Raw genomic sequence first — 16573 nt, 5'->3', positions numbered from 1 at the left:
TTCATCTGTTATAGACTCTTCTTCACAATGATAAAACCACCACTGTGCCTTTACTATTTTTAAAACATTTCTCCGTCCATGCTACTTGTCCTTTTTGGTAAATAGAATTATATTTACCAGCAACACGTGTAGAAAACAAACAGGACAGGAAAGAAACGTCCAGACAGAAGGACAGTTTTAACTGTTGAATTCTTCACCATTATAAGCAAGAATAATAGTTAGCAGAAAGAAAACAGCATAGGCTGCTATTATTAGGTTACACCATACTAATCCAAAGCTGCATTGTGCACTCTGATTCCTTTAACCTCGCTGCTCTCTTGGTTTCTCTTTCAGACCCAAACATCATCACAGCCGAGTCTGGACAGAACGTCACTCTGCCCTGTCGAGCTTCAAACAACAACATCATAATTCTTGAGTGGAGCAGAGCTGATCTGGGGACACAGCATGTTGTTGTGTACAGGGATGGGCAGTTTGCTCCAGACAACCAGCATCAATCTTTTAAGAACCGGGTGGATCTGCAGGACAGACAGATGAAGGATGGAGACGTGTCTCTGATTCTGAAGAATGTGACAACTGCTGATAATGGAACATATGAGTGTCGAGTCTTAATGGGAGAAATACACTCGTGGGAGCTCAACATCATCTACCTGAGTGTTGTTGATCCTCCAGGTGAGTAGAGTTGAGTGTGTGTGTGATCAGAGGTGAAGCTGCTTGATGTTTGTTTCTAAAGATGTTGTTGATGAGACTTTGTAGAAAGCAGCTGGTCTGAGTGATGTGATCAGAGTGCAGTCCCAAAACGTCGGCTGCATCCTTCGGAGGACCCGGCCTTCGCGGTCTACGTGGGCCGGGTCCTTCGAAGACCGAGAAGGCCGGAAGTGTGAGGCTGTGAAATGGGACGGTCTAGCCTTTAGATTTGCGTCACCGCTGTGTCGGTGGAGTTTAATAAACTCGGTCGTGTGCTCCTTGCTATCTAAAATATAACAGGACACTGGCGTAAATTCTACCGTCTCACAGTTCTGTTTAATCAGTTTTCTTTTTGACGTTTATTCAGCTGTGTGAAAATCCCGGAGGAACCCACCCGATGGATTAATAAAGTTTTATTTAATATAATAATCTAATAACTTTGATCTCAGCCAACCCGATTTACTCACGAACAAATAAAACACCGAAATAAGGCAAACAATTACATTTTTAAGTTATCCGCTGACTTATATATCATGTTTAACCCGAGTAGCGAAAAGAGCGGGGTCTGAAAGCGATGACGCCGAGTCCGCTGCTCGCCGGCTGGAGCGACCATTGAATCCCCGGTTTGCTATCGAGCGGGTGGGTAACAGACGTCTCGAAAAGCGTCGGCGCACTTTTTGCAAATATGCGATGTCTTGATAAACCAAGCAGATATTTGTAATTTACACCGCCACTTCTCGCCTGAAAATATGTTAAAAGTTTATTTTGTGACCCAGAAAGATTAATAAGACTAATTTTAAAACTTAGTAGCGGCCGCCATTGTTGGCAGCTGAAATTTGGCTGGACCGCGCTATGAATTCTGGGATATGGTGGGCCACGAAGGACACACCCAACCCATCCTTCAAATTCGGGGAAATGAAGGACGCATTTGTCGGCTGCATTTGAAGGAGTCGACGAATTGGGACAGCCTTCGTCGCCGGGCTGTGACGTAATCGGCCTTCAAATGCGGCCTCCGGAGGATGCAGCCGATGTTTTGGGACATAGAGACTGTCTGTGTCTCAATTCAGGGGCGCGTCCTTCAGAGGACGCGGTATACGTGTGCCGGGTCCTCCGAAGAACGAGAAGGCTGGACGGTCAAGCCTTCACATTTGTGTCACCGCTGTCTTGTTGGACTTTAATAAACTCAGCCGTCTGCTCCTTGCCATCTAAAATATAACAGGACACTGGAGTAAATTCTCAGCCATCTCACACTTCGTTTTAATCAACTGTGTGAAAACTATAACTTTAATCTCAGCCAAACTGATTTAGTCAGGAACAAATAAACCACAGAAAAAGCCTAATAATAACATTTTTAAGTTATCTAAGTGACTTATGTATCATGTTTAACCTGGGTTTTCGAAAGACCGTGGGGGGGTTTGAATACGATGTGCCGGGAACTCGCTGTTCTCGCCGGCTGTCTTGATAAACCGAACAGATATTTGAAGTTTACACAGCTACATTCTCACCTGAAAATATGCTAAAAGTTTATTTTGTGACCCAGAAAGAGTAATATTTCAAACTCGCCAGCCCACTCCCCCCCCATTGCCACAATTGAAAAGTATTTTTATATTATTATAAAATATTATAAATAATAATTCAACTAATAAAGTATTGAAAAGAGTAATAAGAGTAATATTACAACTAAGTAGCTGCCACCATTGTTGGAAACTGGGCCACAAAGGACACACCTGACCCATCCTTCAAATCCGCGGAAATGAAGGACGCATTTGGAGGAGTCTTTGAATTGGGACAGCCTTCGTTGCCTGGCTGTGATGTAATCGGCCTTCAAATGCAGCCTCTGAATTGGGACATAGCAAGTGTCTGACAGCAGTTTGAAGAGGAAATGGATTCTGTTCTGTTCTTCACTCATCACCTACCTGACAGCTGACACCTCACACCTGTTTCTCACCTGCAGGTCCACCAGGAGGAGACACAGAGGATGGAGGGAAGGAGGATCCAGTCAGTAGAGGAAACACTGGCCTGGGAGCAAGTCTCAGTTTTTTGTGTACTTGTTGTTTGTTTTATCTGATATTTAAAGAACCATGAAGCATGAAAACTGCAGTGTCGTTTGAAACTGATCTACATGACACTTATTGGGTGGTTTTTCACTTGATGTTTAAATAAAAAAAATTTTTAAATTTAAGCTTATTCTGTTTCTTCCATTTGGTTTGAAAGATGTTGGATCATGATGTTGTGCCTTCTACATTTTTTCCATTTTGCTGCCTTTGAATGTTATTAACCCCCATGTTGTGTTCATTTTGTGTTAAACGATTTTGTGAACATTAAGACTTCTAGTTTTGACACAGCTCCTAACCTGAGGAGATGAAGAAATTATTATCTCATGTCCCCTGACGTCTGCAATCATCTCCAGAACCACAAACATCACTTGGTTATTTTCAGGAACTCTGTCTGCAGGTATAAATATGTATTTTCCAAGCTTGTCTTGTGATGGCATCACATGCTGCCCATATCTTTTTGTCATATTTAGATTGCTTGCTTGTTATATACTGTTTGAAAGGGCAGTCTCCTCTAAAAGCCACCAGATGCTCATCTACGGTGACGTTTGGAGGATGTAGATGAGTTGCTGGCACTCCACACACTTGTCTTGTTGACAGCAGACTGGTCTTGTATCATGGTTCAAAAAATCTGCATCCCATAAACTGCTCTTAAATTCATTTCTGGATGTGTACTCAACCTCCAAAGACTCATGTATGCTTTGGTGTCTTTTCTGGGTTACCTCTTTCCAATCATCTTTGTTAGTCTGTGTCCCCTCGAAATTGGTCAAGTTTAACACTTTGATTTTGATGGACTCAAGAATTGTTGAAAGTAGGATTTGATGTCATCAATCCAGGATGCAGCACATTTTGAAGATCCCGTGGTCATCCAGGATGACATTTTCAGCTGAAAGCCTAACTTGATTCTCAGGTGGGGTTAAGTTCTTAAGTTCCCGTAACGGTTGCCAGGGAACCCAAGGTGACTGTGTATGTGTGTGTGTGTGTACACATGCATGGGTGCATATTAATCTCTGTCTCTTCCACAGCATGTCTTTATCCTGTTTTCCTTCTCTCACTCCAACCAATCGCAGCAGATGGCCCCGCCCCTCCCTGAGCCTGGTTCTACCGGAGGTTTCTTCCTGTTAAAAGGGAGTTTTTCCTTCCCACTGTCGCCAAAGTGCTTGCTCAAAGGGGTCATATGATTGTTGGGTTTTTCTCTGTATGTATTAATGTAGGGTCTACTTTAAAATATAAAGCGCCTTGAGGCGACTGTTTTTGTGATTTAGTGCTGTATAAATAAAATAGAATTGAATTAAATATGTCCATGTGACAAATGGAGATGTATATGAATATCAAATGAAATTGTCATGGTCCCCCATTGTGTCGACCTGCCATTTTTTAGCTTAAGGCTTCTATCGCTCCTTCTGTGTTTGATGGGACCACTTCATAAGGAAAAGGTTGCGGTTCAGTCTATTCCAGATTGTTTTATCCTTTCAGTCAGTGCTTCCTAGTCCTTAGCCTGTGAGTGTCACAAAGGACCAGAGGCTTGTACTAAAACTGGGCTCAAGTGCTGGACCAAGTGAAGAGATGGTTGAGTTAGATTTACACAATCCTTTTTTGGGGGGAGTGTGGCAAATGTTTAGAATGAACACAGAATAAAATCATGCTTGGCATGAGGTTCGTGTCTAGGAAAACTAGTGTGGAGGTCTAAGGCAGGGACAGGGCGTCTTAGGCAACGAGAGTGGTTGCACTGAGGAGAAAGAACAATGGCAGTTTGTGTATTACAGAACTCCTCCAGGTGTACATGGATTTAACTGAGGGGTAAGGCCTATGTTGCAGATGGAGTCAGTGGTGATTTGAGGAGAGAAGGTGTCGGAGTAGCAAGCAGAGCCAAAGAGTGGAGCCGTGACAAGAGAATTGAAGCACAAGAGAACAAGGTAGATAGATAGATTTGAGACTGAGGGTTAGTGGGTTAGTTGATGAACTGGCAGTGACGAGACGGCAACACTGGTTTTAAATATCTGTAGCAAATTGCTCCAGATTAGCTCCAGGTAAGGTGAAGACAGCTCCGCCCTGGGGCAGGCAGAGGAGAACTTTTCCAGTGGACTTTTCCAGCAGTTCACCTGGACTGTGACAGGGTGAAAAACATTAACCTGCTTGCATTCTTGCATTCAGGTTTTACTTGGAGGATCCAATGACGCACATCACTATTTGCAGTTTTTTTCATTTAGAGCTGTAAAATACCTCCACAACCGGTTACAACATGACAACGAAACACAACAGACAACACAGAGCAACACTTTGTGCTTTGTTATTCTGGGCATGCTGGCAGCTTCTTTCATATTGGTGCATTCTGGACTTTCACCTTTCTGCACTCGTCCATGGCTGAAGAATTCCAAACTATTATTACTGCTATAGTTTTTATATGATTTATTTAAATACGTAATATTAACTGACGATGGCAAATGCAGCTCCTCGAACGTCAGCACTAAATTCATTTTTCATCTTAAATCTGCTTCTGCTGCCTGCGTGTTCATTCCTTGTTTCTGTCACCCACAAGCCTGCATCTTGTGTGCTGCAGTGCTTTCTAAAGTGTCGTTGGTTGTAAAATTTGGAGCAGAGGTCTTTCTCTCCACAAAGGTTTGCTTTTTGTACATTTCTGTATTTTTTCTCCTTTTTCATCTTTTGATCACTGCCTCATATTAAAAGTGTATTTCCTAATGTACTGCAACCAAAGAATCTTTTCTCATAATAATGATGAGGGGGGAAACCACATAAACTAACACCCTGTAACAGAGGAAGGAGGAGGAGGTTCTAGGTTTATGTGAGTGAACTGGTAAAAGAAGAGTTAAGTCAGTATCAACAAAAGACAGAATGGAGAAATCATTTCTTCTGCTTTGTAAGTACACTGTAATGTTTCATCTTTGAAAAGGCCTAAAGATGCCACTTCTTTTGTTTCTCCATCACAAACATCGAGTTTGTGTAGAAGACAACACAGAGAGAACCACTTCCTGCTTATTCTGCTTATTCTGCATGAGTCTGTAGCTCTAACAAACTGTGTAAAACCTCTAAACCAACCTCTGTTTCATTTCTCTTTAGTTCTGATCTCACTGCTGAGCTACACCACAAACCAAGGTCAGTAATCTTCTTCTGTCCTATTTTAAACCTGAAATAAACGACACATTTCAAAGATTAAGATTTACCGACCCCCTTGAATATGAATGAGTAATTTCATCCCAAAAGGCCTGTTAAAGTTTGATCACGATGAAGGTGCTGTTGTTTGACAGAGTTAATAATGATCACCAGGGATGTTATTTCAGCCCTAAGTGTTTATGAAAAATATAATATAATTATACTAATACAGATTTTCGTCACAGCTCGTCTGACTGTGAGTCCCAGCAGCTCTCAGATGTTTAGGGGAGAGTTTGTTTCTCTGAGCTGTGAGGAGGACGACAGCTCTGCTGGATGGACTCTGAGGAGAAACACAAGCAGAGAAATCAGAGCTGAGTGTGAGGAGTGGGGAGCAGCAGCTGATTCTTCCTGTAACATTAGCAGTGTCCTCACGTGGGACAGTGGAGTTTACTGGTGTGAGTCCAGAGAGGGTCCCATCAGTAACATGGTTAACCTGACAGTCACTGGTAAGCTGAGTGTGTGGAGCTAGTGTTGATGAAGCTGTGTGTAAATGGATGAAATGCTGTAGTTTGTCTCTGTGTTGAGGTGGATCAGTGATCCTGCAGAGTCCTGTCCTCCCTGTGATGGAGGGAGATGACGTCACTCTGCTCTGCGAAGAAAAGAATTCCTCCAACCTCCCAGCTGCTTTCTATAAAGATGGCTCGCTTGTTGGGAAAGAGTCTACAGGTCACATGACCATCCAGCATGTTTCCAGGTCTGATGAAGGCCTCTACAAGTGTGACATCAGCGGTCATGGAGAGTCTCCATCCAGCTGGATCACTGTCACAGGTGAGGAGCTTCACTCACATTTTACCATTTCACCTACAAATTCACCTGAACACGTGAGATTCTCTCTGCAGGTAGGCCTGCAAACACAATCCTACACCCATCCTCAGCACCGCCTCCTGACCCCACCTCCCTCAACCTTGTGTTCAGAGTTGTCTGTCACCTGCTGGTGTTCTGTCCATACTTCATCTCCACTCTCCTCATGGTGTCTTTATATCGACGCAGAGCCAAAGGTAACACTCCGAGTCTCCTCTATGATTTTTTTTTTTTTTATCAATTTCTTTTATTTCTATTAGAAATATCTGATTATATCATCTTACCTCCTCTCTATGCTAGCATCCCTGCCGACCCAAGCTGAGCAGAGACAGACCGAGGACTTTCATAACATTGTGGAGGTGACCACTGAGCATCACTTCTGAGTTGCACAGTAAGAGTTCCTGTTCATTCATTCAGAAGGTGGATCTTGAATCACCATGATTAAACAATGAAAAAAATCTGCAATACACTGTTTACTAATGCAAATTATTTGCAATTATTATTTGAGAAGATACACTTTATTTGAGAAAAGGACATATATAGTGAAAAGTGGTTAGTATGCTATTCTATAGCTTAATATGCATTAAAAAAAAAAAGTATTATCAAACTTAATTCATTTTGTTAGAAATCTATACACATTTGTGCCTGTATTTGGCTTTTTTTTAAAAATGACAGTTAGCAGTGGGTGTTCTTTTTTGCTGTATTGTTTTTTTTCCAGCCTGACAATGAAAGAAACTAACAGGTCTGTAGCCCAGTTTCCTGTTTTCTGGTAAAAAGGCTTCAACCAACACGGCTGATGTCTCACTGCAGGACATTTAAGACGCACATGCATGCACACAAGTGCGCACACCACACACGTTTTTTATATGAGTGCACATTTGAATATTCTACAAACTCTGAACACACAAATCAAAATGTAATATAAAATCCATATTTCCTAATTGCAGTTTTTGACAAGCCACATAGTGTGGACAGCAAACATGTCAAAGAAGGTTCTTTGGTCAGATTTAACGTCTTGACCTTGCAAAATGCTGCCTACAAATTATTGACTCAGGTGGTCTGAATACAAATGCAGAAACACTTTTCAGATTCTTATATGTAAAAAAAACAACAACTGAACTCCATGTACTATTTTTTCTTCCACTGCAGAATTATGGGCCAATTGTCTAAGGAGCTTGGAAAGAAAAACATCTGGACTTCTTCTACGATGACCTGGATGACTGAGAACCTTCACAGAACCCCCCCACCCACCCACGCCCCTGACACTTACTAATGCTCACCCTCCCTCTTGATCATAGAGGCTCACGGTGTTGGACTATGTGAGGAGATTATGGTCAGGGTCGGAATCCTCATCAACGCGTCCAGTAAGAGTCCCAGACTAGACCCTCCTCTCCCACATTTACCTAAGACTGATATACAAAACACAATATACAAACTAACTGAGAAAAGACAATCATGTACAGGGTTGTTTGTACACATGATATCAATCAACAATCATTCTAACTGCTTTTTTTATTTCTAATTGTGGTTGCTTTACCGTACAAATTCTCCTTACAAAAAATGTTCAACATTAAGGACCTTATAAATCTTGTTTAATAAATGTGATATTTTTCCACATTGGTCCATGTCCTTATTCTCAAAACTTATTACAATATTTTAATAAGATTTGTTAAAGTTGCCTTTTGGTTTATACGTAAAGGCAATAGCCAAAATACATCAAGCGTAAAATTTAAACAGGTCCACTTAGAGGAAATTTCTTGAAGTCAAGAAAAAAATAAAATGAGGAGAAGCTCCCATTTCTCCCTTTTCTGTTTCACATCTTGACTGAACAATTTTACAGATAATACATCTCAACACATCTTGACAATTTGTTTTAGAGTTTTACAGGCTCACTTTCTTCCCCTCTTTTATTCAACTCCCCCTATTTTTTTTTCCCTCGGACACAGAATTGAACACCAGCTTGTTCTGCCAGCATTTTAAACCTGTGCTTGCATGGAGTCATGACCATTCTCATACACATGTGAAGGTGGTTATTGTTGAGCTTGAAACAATATTTAATCTTTAGTATTTCCATTATGGAGAAAACTGTTTCACTGTTGCGTGTGGAGGTCAGAGTCAGACCTGGGAAAACCGTGTCAGGTATTAAAAACTGCTTTGAAATAGTTGTATCTGCTTGGACACCAACCAGTTACATCTGTGGTGTCCCATCATTTACCCATAAAATCCTCTATTTTTGCTTTTCACGTTCCTTTTTGCAGAACACTCTTTCTTCATTATTTTTCACCTCTGTCTTTTCTCAGCTTTCTCTGATGCAGTTGTTTGTATCTTTGCATGTGTACTGCAACTTCCCTCTAACTCTCATCTGTCTGCACTCTGGAGTTGCAGTGTTTAGGGATCCTCTGACCAATCCAAATATTGATATCATGCTGGTATGAATGCTGCCCCTGTAATTCAGATGCACTACTGTAAAATTCTCTTCTGTGACATTACTAGCTTATTTGAAGACATAAAAGTCGATGAAAAAAAAAACTGTTGTCCCAAAACAAGCAGCAAAAGAAACAAAGAGAGAAGGAAAGAAATCCCTGAGACAAACCCAGATCCTGAGCACAGAGGTCACTGTCACAATCCTTTTCAGAGAAGGAAAGAATAATCAGGTAGTGCATGTGGTGGTAAAAGTAATGTTTCAGTCATGTTGGATTTTCAGCATCATGTTAATATATTACTGATATGACTACCATCAGTTTAGACATTCAAATAATTTATTCAACCCACTGAAACATGTTTAATTATTTTATTTGAAAATCAACAACAACAACAACAAAAACGTCAGACGTTCACTGCCCAGTCTATTTTATTTAATAACATTAGTTAATGCTTTGTTGACCCCTACATAAGCTGCATGTAAAGGTTCAAACTGTATGTGTCACTATTGTTACTGGAAATAATGGCCCTGTATTTATTTAGTATTGGATCAGTGCTGGGTCAAAAATGACAGTGGCACTAGGTATCACGTGGGATAGCTTAACTCCTGAACTCACATCCAGTTGGCATCTGCAATTAAACAATTACCGTAAAGAAGATAGCTTGTTTAATATGGATGTTTAAATCATACTTCTGTTTTTGTTTTGTTTGTTTGTTTGTTTTTGTAGCTCGGTCCTTGTGGGACAGCTTCCGGGTCTAGGTTCGGACCGCCTGTTAAGGTGTGTGTGATTTTCCGAACAATTTATCAACTTTTTTGCGTGGGATCGGTCGTATGCAGTGTGAATTGCCTCCCGCTAAAGTGGTGCCATTTTTTTCTTAAGTTTTTCATTTTATTTAGTTTTGTAAATAGATAAATGCCATTTTAAATGTGGACTGTAGTTTATTTTCTCATGAGTCTTTTTGGGGTCCTTCCAACCTCACAGCCACGCCTACGTCGTCGCCGTCATTGAGCTCCGCTTCCGCCTCTTTGCTATGAGGGTTGTTGTTGCTAACATTGCAATTTTTTTCTTACATTTTGTGCCCTTTGCGGCTCCTTTGGATCAAGGTGAGTTACAGCAGGGGTTGTTTTAAAGGATCCTCACAGGTCTCATATTTCACGTATCTAACTTTCTCTCTACGCCATAACGGTGCCTTTAAACCCAGCCGATATCTCAGCCCAGTCGACATTTAACATATATGACTGCGGGGTTTCTCCGACAGTGTTGGGCAAACTCCAGATAAAATCATAAGTCGGATTTATCACCTTTAATGAACTCTCAAACTTGGAAAGTCGAAGAAGCCCCACCAAGCCCGCGTTAGCTGTCCAAGACGGAGGCAGCGAGCGAAGACGTTATTAACACCGTTAAACTTTTAACGTGCGCTGCCACTATTTCATTTATGTGTTTAAGACTCGTTAATACGGCTTACTGTGAAATAGCTGTTTAATTTTCACAGATTAAACAGCTCATTGCTTACATTTTAAAACAGACTGCTCAGATGATGTAACCCTGTGTTCCTGCATTGTGCCTGAAAATGAAAGGTAAAAAGACAGACTTCCAAGTAAACAACTTGCCCGCTCCAGCTCCTATACCCAGTACAAACACTTGGGATGAGAGTTAGCTCAACCCACTACACCTTCAAAGCTACCAGGATTTATCTGCTAATGCTAGCATTAACACACACACACGATTACTACAATAATTAAAAACACACAATCAGAAACATCAGAGTGGATAAAGAATAATTAATCTCGGAAAAGAAAGGACATAGACCTCTCCTACAGGGGAATTATAGAAAAGGGGAAAGGCCATAGGGGCACCCCACATTTATAGAGTTGCACCAAAGAAGAAAAAAAGGATGAAGAGGGGCTCTAACTAATAACGAAGATAACTACAGGCTTGCAGGTCCTAAAAGTCAGCTATACCAGCAACAGTTAGGGGGTTACAATACATTTTGTGTAATAACAATATGTGATTTATGACCCTGTTACACTGACTACAAAAATATAAGAAACACATTATAAATACATTGTTTACTGTAAAAATCAGAGTAATCAAAGTTTATCATCACGTCCACTTCTGCTTCTGATCACCAAGCCCGCAGCCTCTCATCCAGTGTCCGCACTGCTCAGCTCCGCTCCTCAGGCCTGAAGACTGTCAGATTTCACTCTGGACTCAGTTCAGTTCAGTTTAGCTACAGCTCCTGCTGCTCAGAACAGCCAGCAGTCTTGTTATATAGCAATGGCGTAGCAAGAAATGACCTGTTTTGCAAGAGCCTTTATGACTCAGAGAGTATATACAGTCTTATTTGACACTTCAAATATCTTGATAGAAATGTGCCCTTTGCAGTTTCTGCTGCCCTCTCAAACACATCTCTCTTGAAATGGATATGTAATCGCAGGGAGACTTTTTACCTGGATGGATAAATAAAGGATACACAAAAGTGCCTTGAAGGTTATTTTGAAAAGAAGGAGCTGGAAAATAAATAATAATAATTACAATACTAATTTTACTTGTATGGTTATTTTTTTTCATCTGTATTCTCACTCAGAGGTAACTGCGAGTCCTGGAGAAGATGCCATTCTTCAGTGTCAGGGTCCCAGAGATGTGGAGATCACCCTGTTGGAGTGGAGCAAACCTGAGCTGTCCGATGTCTATGTATTCTTCTACAGAAACCAGCGCCTATATGAAAACTACCAGCACGTCTTCTTTAAAGGCCGAGTGGAGCTGAGAGATCCATCAATGAAAGATGGAGACTGTTCAGTGATCCTAAGGAATGTCAGCATCAGGGATACAGGAACATATAGGTGTCGCATTACAACCGGGAACACCAGAAAAATTAAGGGCATCCAAAGTGAGTTCAAGCACTCCATCAACCTCACAGTCAGAGCCTCAGGTGAGTTTGTGGAAGTGTTACAGTTTCTTCCATAGGAAGTTTTACATTTTGCAGATGTGATGTTATTGTTGTGGTTGGTGCTATTAAGTTATTTCCCACTTCCATTGTTTGTTTTTGCATGATGGGGATCTAAAGTTTCATCAGATTTGTTTTTTCTGTTTTTTTATCTGTACACCAACACATTGCATTTAACTTCAGCTTTAAATGTTCAGAAAGTGCTGCTGTTCATACATGATTCCTAAACTTGATTCAAAGTGTACGATGTGTATTTTATAGTTTTTCACTTTGACCTTAAATAGGAGGTCCGAAAGATGCTACAAAGATGTGAGGGAGCCAATAACTGGGCTTAAAAGTTCACATAAACCAATCGGAGAGAGAGCATAAACTTTAGGAGTGACATAGATGAAAATCTGGTGCATTGTTACAAAGAATGAATGTACTGACCTAGGGCTGTGAGATATGACCAAAATCTCATCTCAATACAAACAATTCTCATCCCAATAACGATATATATCACAAAATAGTGCTTTTTCTGTAAATTCTTTGAATCTCGGCCAACTCGACTTGTGTGAAGTATTTTTAGTTGGGCGTCCTTTACCTGGAGTCGAGTGTTTTGACCGATGCATGAAACTATACATTTTTAGACATAAGTTGTAACAGCCGCCGTTTTCTTTGTATTTATTACACGGCGTGCTGCGGGGAAAAGCCTGTTCTAACGTTTTAGTCTAAGGTTTATTTTGAGCACCTGACGGCTCTTTTTTGCTTCTCATCCGTAAACTCTCTCCATACTCTTTCACGTGATTCTGGTGATAGAAGAGGTTTGTTGTCTTTGAGTCTGTGGTGGGGACCGTTTTGCGGTAAAATTTAGTACAGATTTCATAGTACATAGTACAGTTTTCTGTCAGATGTTGCATAACCAAACCATGTCCATGCTACAAATGTAGCCTCTTGCCTTTAGGAATAAGGTCCTCCATTTGTTTTGACTGGCCCTTCTGTTTGCAGCTACCTGGTTCTGCCTCATCTTAACTGGTCATGCTGGTATTCTCTGTGCCTGCATCCACAAGGTGACCATCGAAACAATGAAAAAATATTGCCGTAAACAATATTATGTGACACCACGAAACAAGCGATAGCTTATGATACAAGGCGATAGACATCCGATTTATATTGTCATATCGCGCAGCCCTATACTGACCAGTTCAGCAACACCAAAAGGCCTGAAAGACCACAGAAAACAACTATGGCAAATGGTCTGTATTTGTATAGCGCTTTACTAGTCCCTAAGGACCCCAAAGCGCTTTACACATCCAGTCATCCACCCATTCACACACACATTCACACACAGGTGATGGCAAGCTACATTGTAGCCACAGCCGCCCTGGAGCGCACTGACAGAGGCGAGGCTGCCAGACACTGGCACCACCGGGCCCTCTGACCACCACCAGTAGGCAACGGGTGAAGTGTTTTGAGCCACGACTAAAGTAGATGATGACAGAATTATTTCAATTGTTTTTAAAAAAGAAAAAAAAGAAGCCTTGGCACATCTCTCAACGAGAGACAGCAATCTCATCGTCAAGTTCTGCAATGAAGGCAAGCCTTTATGGTTGGAAATAGAAGTGTTTACAACAAGGTGCAAATGATGATTACACTCAAGACCAGCAAGGCCAGATTGGACATTAGCACAATACATTTTAAAAGAGCCTTTACAGTTCCCGTGCACATCCCATAATTGATGCTGTGGTGAGATCAGACAGTCTACAAGAGAGGGCAGATAATAACATGACCCATGGTGGCAAATGAAAGCAGTACAGCAGTAACAGATGTTATTTCTTAAATAAGGTCAATTGGTAATTTCTATCCAATTTTAAGTAGATTGGACAAATGAGTATTTAAGGTTTGTTTTAGGGGCTGTGATGTCACAGGTGGCTAAAAAACATTAGAAACACATTCTAAGTGATAATAGTAAAGTAGAACAGTCCACACTGTTCTGCCTAGGTCTGCACCTTCACCTCCTCAGCTCTCCTGCTCAGGTCTGAAAGCTGTTTCGATCTGCTCTGGATTTCATTCTGTATTTGCTCAGATTAGTTCTCCACATGCTGGTCTGTCTGTTCCCCTGCTGTGCAGGACAGCCAGCAACCTGTTCGGTTCTCACACATTTCATCACTCTCCCCTGGCTCAACATCCCATAGTCAGCCCGGCAGTAATTATTCAGCTGTTATCTAAATACAGTACTCTATATATTTATTTGTCAACCACATCTAGCTAGCTCTAGTTACAGCAGCCTTCACTTTAAAATGTGTGCAAACAGTTGTGCTGCAACCTGGTGTGCAGCATTAGTGGTTTTACATTCACATCTGTAGAGGCAAAATGATGTCCTTGGCAGTTTCTGGTATCATGTTTTTCTTTTTTCTTTTTTTTCTAACCCACACATTCCCAAAATTCAGTATTTGACGATTAAGCCCTGGTCTTCCTCTCTGTGGTCACTTATTTTTAACACAGCTTAATTAACTGTGAGTTTGTATAATTTATGTTTTTGTGTCGCTCTTATTCTAAAAGACGTTGTGATCACGCTCCTGTGTTGTTCAGCAGTTATTACTGGTGCAGCTGCACATTCATTTATTTCTTATCAGAATAATCCGATTTTTCAGATTATCCTACGTGTTAGGCTTCCAACAAAAATGAAAACAAATTAAAAGATCAAGTTAATTTTGGATCTACCAAAATCTTTTCCTTCTAGGATGGTTCTGGTTTACTTCAGCTTGATGACTAAGAAAGCTTTTTGGAAGAAGATCTTTTAATGAAAGCATGATGTTTCAAAAACTATTTCAAAACTACCAAAGCACATTATCCAGCAATGGCCAAAATATATCATAGTTTTTTCAGTAGGAGTGAGGTTGGCTGTACTCAGAGTTATTATGAATAAAGGTAGGCTAACCCACGTGCTGCCCAGAGCCTCTGAATGACCTGAAGATATATTTTAGAGTGTCTGCTAACTTTGTCTGTACACTCTTTCTGCTCTGCAGGTTTCATGGACGAACACACTGAGAATGGAGGAGAAGAGGTTCGAGAAGAGAAGGTCAGAGTAGAGAAGGATGGAGGAAAGAGTAATGGGTATCTTTCAGTGATAACTGGTGTGCCAATCATTTTTTTTATTTTTGCTATACCTGCTAGTGTAATTATCTACAAAAGACTAAAAAAATGTATGAAAAGTCCTGAAAAGCACTAAGTAGCAGATCTGAATGCTTACCTCTTTCCTCCTGAATGACTGTGGGTCCTGCTGTTCCACAGAAATGAAAACATCTTTGTAAGAACTGATTCTACTAGAGATCCATGCTGCATTAATCTTGTTTTTGTCCATTTATGATGGTTTAAAATGCTCTGTTTAACCACAATAATAAATGTCTGCTCAGGTTAGTCTCAGGAATCAGATTCTCTTGTTAGTTTAGGAAAGGAAGTAGTGTGGGCAAACTGTCTTTATGGGTCATGACCTGTAAATTATACAGGTCGTTACGCACATTATTAAGTATTTGAAGATCTTCACTTTTATAACCTCTACAGCCAGTCAGCCTGCCCCCTTCCCTGACATCAGTCCAGTTCTTCAGCTTCAGATTCTGCTGTCAAAGCTGCTACCTGTCAGTTTATTACTGAGGTCACTGTTGTAGCTAGCCTGCATGGGGCAGTGGTTTACGTCTTCTAAAGTTTTTTTAATCAATTACTACCAAAAATAAGTTTATTTTAGTGAAATAAAGGTCAGCAATAGGTTCATTATCAGAGGACATGTTGCTGATATCAAGGGTAAAAGGGACCAGCGCTGTATGTTTAAACCTGTGAAGCCTTAATCTGTGTTATTTTTCTATACAAATATTTTGTATTTTTGTATGTATTCAAAGTCATTGGCACGGATGCATTGTTAATCACAGTGTAATATATATATATGTATATATGTAATCACTTTATTTTTCAGCAACATGTAAAGTTTCGAGTGTACTTGTCATGTTTAATGTTCTTTTTATAATGGCATTTTTAAGCATCACTTTGTCACCTTTTAATTGATCTTAACTATGTATATTCTGTTAGTACAAGCTCGAGCTGGACTGGAGTCGTGCTGACATGTAATAAATAAAAACACAAACTATCAAGAAGAATTTTTGTTATTTTGAGTGTTTCGTTTTTTAATTGCAGGGAGTGTAATTAGAGCGGAGGGGTGTACAACGAACTCGGATCAATGGTGTAGCAAGGTAGAAACGTGGCTCTCTGTTTACCTGGATAAATCATCATTGTAAGTTACGCTGAACACTTAATATAACTTGTTCCTGACCAGGTCTAGAGTTTTGGTTTAAAACTGCCTGGATTGAACAGGTTTTCATTGAGTCTTTTATTGGCAGCATGTTAAAATACTTCATGCAACTTTCAAGGATTACTTCTAAATATCTATATGTTAAAATATTGTGTTCACTTAAAAATAGATATATGTATATGGAAAACATCACACTGGAAAACAACCAGCA

General features: G+C 40.4%; 1 protein-coding gene and 1 long non-coding RNA gene across 2 annotated transcripts; both read left to right on the top strand.

Annotated features, from left to right (window-relative positions):
• The first annotated feature begins 6618 nt into the window (after positions 1–6618).
• Positions 6619–8315, top strand: LOC116325338. The gene is made up of 4 exons (XR_005612459.1): positions 6619–6677; positions 6749–6907; positions 7011–7101; positions 7860–8315. It is a non-coding gene; the product is annotated as an uncharacterized LOC116325338 (long non-coding RNA).
• A 1595-nt stretch (positions 8316–9910) lies between these two features.
• LOC116325340 lies at positions 9911–16210 on the top strand. The gene is made up of 3 exons (XM_031746187.2): positions 9911–10236; positions 11721–12065; positions 15089–16210. The coding sequence occupies exons 1-3, from the start codon at positions 10164–10166 to the stop codon at positions 15289–15291; spliced, it is 621 nt and encodes a 206-aa protein (XP_031602047.2). The 5' UTR covers positions 9911–10163; the 3' UTR covers positions 15292–16210.
• The last annotated feature ends 363 nt before the right edge of the window (positions 16211–16573 follow it).

Source organism: Oreochromis aureus, linkage group 3 (genome assembly GCF_013358895.1).
Source record: "Oreochromis aureus strain Israel breed Guangdong linkage group 3, ZZ_aureus, whole genome shotgun sequence".
In the NCBI taxonomy this organism is placed as follows: Eukaryota; Metazoa; Chordata; class Actinopteri; order Cichliformes; family Cichlidae; genus Oreochromis; species Oreochromis aureus.
The sequence above is the reverse complement of the archived record's forward strand: the minus strand, read 5'-3'. Positions and strand labels throughout refer to the sequence as shown.

Coding starts and splice junctions, on each gene's coding strand:
- LOC116325340 (XM_031746187.2), top strand. CDS start 10,164: ATGAGGGTTGTTGTTGCTAACATTGCAATTTTTTTCTTACATTTTGTG. Junction 10,237..11,720: donor TGCGGCTCCTTTGGATCAAG/GTGAGTTACAGC, acceptor ATTCTCACTCAG/AGGTAACTGCGAGTCCTGGA. Junction 12,066..15,088: donor CCTCACAGTCAGAGCCTCAG/GTGAGTTTGTGG, acceptor TCTGCTCTGCAG/GTTTCATGGACGAACACACT.